The following is a 9,952-nucleotide window of genomic DNA, read 5'->3' on the forward strand; positions in this document are numbered from 1 at the left end:
TATTAAATATGCATACTAATGCTGTTATTAATTTCTGGGGGATTAACTACAGTGAAAACATTTATCTCTTACCCACTTAATATCAAATTAATTTTCCCTCGTTAAATTTCTCATATATAATAACAATAAGCTATCATTATAACTTATAATTGTGATGCAGATCTTCAAGTAGCAAAAGATAAATTGATCTATCCATTATTAAACGACAATTTTCTTGGCATTTCAACATATATCAGGTATCTCTGAATTGTCATTTTTAGAGACAATAGGTGTCTGAAGACACTTGCATGAATAATAAAGATAGAAAACTCTAATTTGTAAACATGGTTGTTTTTGTCAATCTGTGTTTTTTAACCTTCTTAATTATACATTCAGAAACATTCTTTGCTTTCTAAAACTAATTTTGAACTCACACAAAACTTGCAAATCACTATACTCTGATACAGCAGACACATCAATTCAGATAAGTTTTTTAATAGCTAGATTCCTGTTACCAAAATGTCTAACCTGTATTTTCATCAGTCACATGTTCTTCACAAACCCTCCTCAGATAGAGCGAATATCAACAAAAACTTATTTAAAAAGGGAGCATATTTAAGTTCTTTGTTCTTTAGTTTGCCAAATTTTAATGTAAATTTTAGGGAAATTTTGATCTAAATAATAATACATGATTCCTAATCCTGTAAAATTAAAAGTACATATTATACTTTTAGCATGATTACTTACATTACTGGAATATGTGAGTGTTAAATTTTAGTGCAGATAATTGAGAAACTTTGATTTTATTATACTACATTGATATTGGTGCTTTTACATTGTAATGAAAGATGGCTTTTATTTTGAAAACATTTTACTAAATCTCACTCATTTTCAAAATATATTGGAAGCTCTCTAGATATAAAGAGTGACTCAAAATTCCTACAACTACATTTCTAATAAAATGATTCAAGATACTTAGTCTCATGTCCACTGAATAGAGATTACCCATTTATTAATATATTTTACATATTGATTTAGATGATCATTGGGATACAGATGTTTACCATAAAATAGCAAAACATCTCCTTTAGTTTATTGTTACTATGAATATCACCATATGAGATGCCGGGATTCGAACCACCATCCTGAATGCAAGGCAAACTCCTTACCTCCATGCTATCTCTCTGGCCCCTATTTTTTAAGAGTTTTATAGTTACAATGATTACATTTAAGGCTAATTAATTTTGAATATAAGATTACGTTTAAATATTATATAAAATCCTAATCTAGTTTAGGTATTTCTGGACAATGACAAATTTTTATTTTTTCCTCTTATTTTTTTAGTGGCATTTGTTGAAGAGATAGTATTTTCTTCATAGAGTATTTTAGAATGTCTGTCAAATATTAGTTACTAACATGTGCAAGATCTTAATTTTTTGAGTTTTGACTTTGCTCCATATGAGCAATAAATTGTACAAGTTGTTTTATTTGCTTGTATAGTTTTGTAATAAGTTTGAAATCAAAAAGTGGAATTAATCTAGCTTTGTTCTTTCTCTAAATCTATTTATTTAAGATCTTTTGTAGATACACAAAAATTTTAGAATTGCTTGTTCTATTTTTTAAGAAAAATATTATCATACTCCTGATAGGATTGCACTAAATCTAATGATGGCTTTAAATAATATGAACATTTTAATTGAATTTTTTTTAATACTGAAAAAATCTAGGATTAGACAGAGCTGTTCAGTCCAGGTATCCAACATCTGTCTCTTTGTTTTGCCTGAGTTTCTCAGTTTATCTAGTCAATGGCTTTGAACATTTATTCAAAAGTCTTTCACCTCTTTGTTTAAATCTATTCATAAGTATGTCCTTGTGCTTAATATTAATCAAATGGGGTTGTTATTTTATATATATATTCATATCACTGTATTTATAAGTGTAGATTTTGTATATGACTACTTACTTAATTTTTTTATAGATCCAACAGTTGTTTTGTATGCGCTAAAATTTTGTGTTCTCATGACATCTGCAACAGAGAAAAATTCCATTTTTTATTTATAATCTAGTATTTTCTTGTATTGCTCAAACTGGAAAAACCTGTTAATTATTTGTAATATAATATGTATAATATTTATAATATAAGTATTATATATTACATTCTTTTCCTGATCTTAAATGAAGAGTTCTCAATCTTTCCTTATTGGTTAGTTAGAACTAGACATTATATATAGCTTTAATTATGTTGGAATACATTCCCTGTAGACAAAATTTATTGAGGATTTCATGAATGGGTGCTAAATATTGTCAAATGCTTTTGTCATTAAGAAAATACTATGATTACACACAAAAATCAATGGCCTTTCTATACACCAATAGAAATAAGGAAGAAATGGACATTAAAAAAACAAACCCATTCACAATAGTGCCACACAAACTCAAATATCTTGGAATTAACTTGACTAAAAATGTGAAGGACCTATACAAAGAAAACTATAAAACTCTGCTCCAAGAAATAAGAGAGGACACGCGGAAATGGAAGCTCATACCCTGCTCATGGATTGGCAGGATTAACATCATTAAAATGGCAATACTCCCCAAAGCATTGTACAGATTTAATGCGATCCCTCTAAAGATACCCATGACATTCTTCAAAGAAGTAGATCAGGCACTTTTGAAATTCATAATGAACAATAAACACCCTAGAATAGCTAAAGCAATCATTGGAAAAAAGAATATGGGAGGAATTATTTTCCCCAACATTAAACTGTACTGCAAAGCAATAGTTATCAAAACAGCATGGTATTGGAATAAAGACAGGCCCTCAGATCAGTGGAATAGGCTTGAATACTAAGATAATGTTCCCCAGACATACAATCACCTAATTTTTGATAAAGGAGCAAGAAGTCCTAAATGGAGCAAAGAAAGCCTCTTCAACAAGTGGTGTTGGCACAACTGGATAGCCACTTGCAAAAAATTGAACTTAGACCCCCAGATAACATCATGTATGAAGGTTAAATCCAAATGGATGAAAGACCTCGATATCAGACCCAAAACCATAAGATACATAGAACAACACATAAGTAAAACACTCCAGGACATTGAGACTAAAGGCATCTTCAAAGAGGAAACTGCACTCTCCAAGCAAGTGAAAGCAGAGATTAACAGATGGGAATATATTAAACTGAGAAGCTTCTGCACCTCAAAAGAAATAGCGTCCAGGATACAAGAGCCCCCCACTGAGTGGGAGAAACTATTCACCCAATATCCATCAGACAAGGGGCTAATCTCCAAAATATACACGGCACTGGCAGAAATTTACAAGAAAAAAAATCTAATCCCATCAAAAAATGGGGAGAAGAAATGGACAGACACTTTGACAATGAAGAAATACAAATAGCCAAAAGACACATGAAAAAATGCTCCACATCACTAATCATCAGGGAGATGCAAATCAAAACAACTATGAGGTACCACCTCACACCCCAGAGATTAGCACACATCACAAAGAATGAGAACAAGCAGTGTTCCGGGGATGTGGAGAGAAAGGAACTCTTATCCACTGCTGGTGGGAATGCCATCTAGTTCAACCTTTATGGAAAGCAATATGGAGATTCCTCCAAAAACTAGAAATCGAGCTCCCATATGACCCAGCTATACCACTTCTAGGAATATACCCTAGGCACACAAAAATACAATACAAAAACCCCTTCCTTACACCTATATTCATTGCAGCACTATTTACCATAGCAAGACTCTGGAAACAACCAAGATACTCTTCAACAGATGCATGGCTAAAGAAACTGTGGTACATAGACACAATGGAATATTATGCAGCTGTCAGGAGAGATGAAGTCATGAAATTCTCCTATACATGGATGTACATGGAATCTATTATGCTGAGTGAAATAAGTCAGAGAGAGAGAAAGACGTAGAATGGTCTCACTCATCTATGGGTTTTAAGAAAAATGAAAGACATTCTTGCAATAAGAACCTTCAGACATGAAAGGAAAAGAGCTGGAAGTTACAGCTCACCTCATGAAGCTCACCACAAACAGGGATGAGTTTAGTTAGAGAAATAACTACGTTTTGAACTATCCTAATAATGAGAATGTACAAGTGAAATAGAAAGCCTGTCTGAAACCCAAACACAATCGTGTATGTAATAAAGTTGTTTAAATAAAAAAAAAAAAAGAAAATACTGGGGCTGGAGAGATAGAATTGAGAAAAGGCATTTGCCTTTCATGCAGAAGGTCATTGGTTTGAATCCCGGCATCCCATATGGTCCCCTGAGTATGCTAGGAGTGATTTCTGAGTGTGAAGCCAGGAGTAACCCCTGAGCACTGCTGGGTGTGACCCAAATACCCTCCCCCTGAAAAAAAAAAGAAAATACTATGATTTTTATAATTATCTACCAATGTGATGTATCCATTTATGATGATGTTTGTATTTTGAGTACTACTTGCATCCCGGAGAGAACCCTACTTAATATTAGCATAGGACTCATTAATTGTGATGGCCAATTCAGTTTGCAAGCATTTTGTTGAGAATTTTTACTTCTGTATTGGTTTTAGGATTTGGGGGGTGGGGTTTATCTGGCTGTATGGTGGCCTTGTAAAATTAGTTTTAATGAGCTTCTTTCTCTTCAGTTTTTGGAGGTTGTTGAAAAAGACTAATAGTTATTCTTCTTTAAATGTTTTGTAGAATTTATTGAAAAGTCATCTGTTTTCATTTTTTGTTGTTGTTGAGGTTTCAGTCCAGTATCCTTATTTGTTATTGTTTTTTTTTTTTTCAGATCTTTTTTGTTTACGGGCAACCTGGCAATGCTCAGGGATTACTCCTGGCTCTGTGCCCAGGGATCTTTCCTGTTGGTGCTAGAGGAACATATGGGATGCTGGTTATCGAACCAGGTCAGCCACATGCAAGGCAAATGCCCTATCTACGATGCTATCTCTCTGGCCCCCTTTTCAGTTCTTTTATTCCTTTCCTATTGTAGGTTCTTTATTGATAGAAATTTAGTTTTATCTTTTAGATTGTCAAAATAATTGAAAGTGAGCATAGGCCAGGAAAAGCTCTCCTGATCTGACACTCTACCACAGCTATACCACAGATATGATAATGTCTGTCTATCACCCCAATGTGGTTTTTCTTTGATTCTCTGTGCTCCAGATTTATCCCCATGTTCTTTGATTTTCACAGTGATGTTTTGGTTTATATATAACTCTAATGTATTCTCTTATATAAATGGTGTCAATCATGATCTATGATGTTTTGATATTATCATGCAGAGCTAAAACAGTTATGAACCCTTAGTCACAGCACTATGTTGTTTTTAAGAGGGAAAATATTCCAAAGTTGAGACAACAATTGCAATAAGAGTACATTTATTAGTATTATTTTGGCAAAATTAATATAACATAGTCTCCAAAATAATTATTATTTTATAATATTATAGCATATGTGTGTTCCAAGAAAATACTATCAAGAATATAAGTTATAATTTTCCATACAAATTAAAATGACATTTAAATATACTATAGGTAAAGAAAGAAATTTTAGGGACTAGAGCATTAGTACATCACACTGTGCTCTTATCTTGCACACAGCAGACATAAGTTTGATACCTAGTATCACAGATAGTACCCCAATTCCTACTAAGAATTATTCCTGAAGTCAGAGCTGAGAATGCTCTGAAAAAATGATTAATTACACTTAGCAAGAAAAATAATAAATACATAAAGTAACAGTCATGACCAAGTCTTATCCTAGACTTGTATGATTGGTTTGGCATTCAAGTTAATGTAATTCATTTAATCAATTAATGTAACTCATTTCATCCGATCTGATAATAAATAGTAAAATTTTATTGTCCTTTCAAAAAATATAATATAGTCTGAGCACTACCATGCATGTACACACACACACATACATACACATATACATGCCAAAAAAATTAAAAAACAGGGAGCCGGAGAGGTGGCACTAGAAATAAGGCATCTGCCTTGCAAGCGCTAGCCTAGAATGAATTACGGTTCGATCCTCTGGCATCTCATATGGTCCCCCCAATCCAGGGGCAATTTCTGAGCGTATAGTCAGAAGAAACACCTGGCCGTCAAACTGGTGTGACCAAAAAAAAAAAAACCTCTAAATAAATAAACAGATAAATAAATAAAAATTAAAAAACAGAATAAAAAATTTCAAAATATTTTTAGATTACCAGTGGGAGTGAAGAGATGTTAAGGTATTTCAAAATTATTCTTGAGTAAAGTCCACTTTATTCTCAAAGGGCAGTTATATATTAAAATATTATAATGACATTTTATTTTATTGTGTGAGGGATTAGCCACACCTAGCTGTTCTCAAGGCTTAGTCTTGCTATTCTCAAGGTTTAGTCTTGCTCTGCTTCAGATATTACTCCTGACAGTGCTCAAAGAACACTTTGAGGGGCCGGCGAGATCGCACAGTTATAGGGTATTTGCTTTGCACGCGGCAAACCCAGGACTGACCTTGGTTCGATCCCCAGCTTTCCATATAGTCCCCCAAGCCAGAAGAAATTTTTGAACACATAGCCAGGAGTAACCCCTGAGCATCACCAAGTGTGGCCCAAAAAACAAAAACAAAACAAATAACACTTTAAGGTCCTAGGGATCAAGAATGGTTGGCTGCATGCAAGCCTAAAACTGCTGTGTGTTTTCTCCAATGCAAAGCAATTTTGTTTTAATCAGTGTTCTATAACTTACTTATACAATATTGGAATTGTTGCTTTTATTCACTTTTTATTAAAATTTTATAGAAAAATTATTCATGGTTGAGTTTTAGTTTTAGACATACAAAGTTCCAGCACCAATCTTATCACCTGTGTTAATTTCCCTCCAATTATATTCCTTGGTTCCCTCAACACCCCCATGCATGCACACACACACACACACACACACACACACACACACACAAAACTAGTCATCCTACTTGCACTTTTTTAAGTCTGTTATTAAAGTTTGGGTCTCATGATTACAGTGTTGTTAACTCTATGGTTTGAATATTTATTCCTATTATTTCTCAATACTACCAATGTACCTAAACTGCCTTGATCCCTGCATCCCATTGCTTCTCATTTGTCTCTTACCCGCCCCATCCTCCACTATTACATCTCTTCTTCTACCAATACTTTGGACCAAGGGTGACCTAGGCATCCCCCTTTAAATCATTGCATTCCCTTATGCAGTTATTCTAACTTCCACATATAAGTGAAATTATCCTGTGTTTTTCATTTTTCTTCTGGCTTAGTTCATTTAACATATCTTCAGTTCCAGCCATATTGCAACAAATCACATGATTTCATCATTTCTTACAAATATGTAGTATTCCATTATGCATGTACAACACATTATTCAGCATCCACAGGGTTTATGTCCATAAGGGACATAAGTGCTGGCTAATCTCTGACCTCTGGGGGTGGCATATTATAGCCTAAGACAGAATTACAAATTCCCAGGTTTTTAGGAATGTGATTTTATGGGATTTCAGGGCAGGGAAGGGGGGTTGTTGTTGTTTTAAGCTGTATAATAAATTAGTATTATGAATTTTGTAGACTCCAGGTAATAATAGAGAACCTGAACTGCCAAGCATTACTTTTTGATAATTTGAGATGAAAATCTGGGATATCTTCCAAAGATCAATGAAGCATTTTTCTTTAACAAGTATAAATGAGGTAGAGAAGATCAAAAAGAAACATTGTAATGCTATTGTTCTTTCTGGGTAATAAAGTATTCTTTTATTTCTTTCATAAATTTAGGAGCAACAAGACAATGGTAAAGGGAAGAAATGTTACAGAAATCACCCAGTTCATCCTCGTGGGGTTTTCAGATTTGCCTAGAATCTTAATGGTGCTCTTCATTGTGTTCCTGTTAATGTACATTACTACACTGACCTGGAACCTGTGCCTTATTATATTAATAAGAATGGACTCCCACCTCCACACACCCATGTACTTCTTCCTCAGCAATCTGTCCTTCATAGATATCTGCTATGTGACCACTACAGTTCCCAAGATGCTCTCAGGATTCTTCCAGGAGCAGTCAACTGTCACTGTCAAGGGTTGCGCTGTTCAATACTTCGTCTTTTCATTGATGGGCCTGAGTGAGTCTTGTGTCATGACGGCCATGGCTTATGATCGCTATGCTGCCATTTGTAATCCACTTCTTTATTCATCAATCATGTCACCCACCTTTTGTGTTCAGATGGTGTTGGGATCCTATATGGCTGCAATGTCGGGTGCTGTAGCCCAATTGTGTGCCATTCTTCGACTCTACTTCTGTGGTCCTAATATCATTAATCACTTCTTCTGTGACTTTCCCCAACTGTTAAACTTATCCTGCAATGACACTTTCCTTTCACGACTCATATTGGCTATAGTTACCATGATCTTTGGTGTAGCCAATGCCCTGCTTATCATGATATCTTATGTCTATATTGTCCTCTCCATCTTAAAGATCACTTCAGCTAAAGGCAGAGTCAAGGCTTTCAACACATGTGCTTCTCACCTGACAGCAGTCTCCTTCTTTTATGTATCAAGTGTAGTTGTTTATTTGAGTTCCAGCACTGGAAGCTCTTCAAGTGTTGATAGATTTGGATCAGTGTTCTATGCTGTGTTGATCCCCTTGTTGAACCCTTTGATTTATAGTCTGAGGAACAGGGAAATCAAAGATGCCTTGAAGAAGTTTCCAAAGAAGAGAGGGTATTGCTGAGGTCATAAATTCTTTCTTTAACAATTCCTTAGACCACAACTCTATGTACAAATATGGATCGCACCATTGACAACATTGATAAATATAGCACTATTTAACAGAGATTTTATGCCAAAATGGACCAATATCTGATATAATGCTGCACAAACATGGTATCTCTCATCCCTAGAATTCATTAAATTAAAACTGCTTTATAAATAGCCTTATGACCTATTAATATCTAAGCAGCCTTTGTAAAACATTTAAGTTTAGAAATGAGTTATTTCTTTATGTGTTAGTGAATTGGCCCTATTCAGCACCATATTTCTATTAACATACTGAACAGAGATTTCCGGAATAAAGACTTGTCTCTAAAATTCACAAATACAATGTAATATTGTTGTGCCCAATGTGTACTATATCTCTTTTGTTCTTCCTTTTTCTTTCTCTCTCTCTTCCTTTGTTTCTTGTTTTCCTTTCTTCTTTCTTTTTCTTTATATGTCATCTCCTACAATGTGCAGAGCCTATTCTTGGCTCTGCACTTAGGTTCACTCCTGGTGGGTTAAATGAATCATATTTGGTGTCAGGATAGAACTTGGGTAGACCACATTTGAAATATATACTACACTTTTGTTCTTGCCTTTGCACTGTGTTTCTTACTAGAGTGAGAATGAACTATTAGAAGGAAATGTTTTAAATACAAAAATACTATACAGTTGGTTGAATGTTTCCTGGGAAAACCAGTCTCGGATACAAAATCTTTGTCTAATGCTTCAAGTCTTTGGTCACATTCTAATCACCTTCAATTGAAGTAAGAATGGAGATAGTAAATTAAATAATAAGAATTATGGGGTCCTGTAAGTGTGTTTTACTTAAATGTGATCACTGAATTCCTTGCATTTAATGTCTTGTGATAACTTCTCATAAAATTTATATTTATGCTCCATGTGATAGTCAACAGTTTCTAATACATGGACTCAAACTCCATTAAAAAGGAACTTATCTTTGGTGTAGTGAGTGCAATCACACTATTAAATAGTTTCTGATATTTCAAATATTGGGTAGGTTTAGTTTGAGATAACATGTACAATAATTTGCTATAATAACTGAGTTATATAGAATTCAATATTTCAAAGATTATAAAAATTGGTATGCACATTGTCTGTTCAATATTTTATGTCCCTTCAATTGTAGCTTTATGAAGTGGTAGAATGTTTAGAGTAGAATGGTTAATATTTTAATTCTCATTCTTT

At 34.0% G+C, this 9,952-nt stretch overlaps 1 protein-coding gene across 1 annotated transcript; it reads left to right on the top strand.

Annotated features, from left to right (window-relative positions):
- The first annotated feature begins 7,781 nt into the window (after nt 1–7,781).
- LOC126017748 (olfactory receptor 5AN1-like) lies at nt 7,782–8,720 on the top strand. Its single transcript, XM_049779801.1, has one exon. It carries the CDS (start codon nt 7,782–7,784, stop codon nt 8,718–8,720), a length of 939 nt encoding a protein of 312 aa, XP_049635758.1.
- Nucleotides 8,721–9,952: the final 1,232 nt, after the last annotated feature.

This window comes from Suncus etruscus, chromosome 9, assembly GCF_024139225.1.
Source record: "Suncus etruscus isolate mSunEtr1 chromosome 9, mSunEtr1.pri.cur, whole genome shotgun sequence".
NCBI lineage: Eukaryota > Metazoa > Chordata > Mammalia > Eulipotyphla > Soricidae > Suncus > Suncus etruscus.

Coding starts and splice junctions, on each gene's coding strand:
- LOC126017748 (XM_049779801.1), top strand. CDS start 7,782: ATGGTAAAGGGAAGAAATGTTACAGAAATCACCCAGTTCATCCTCGTG.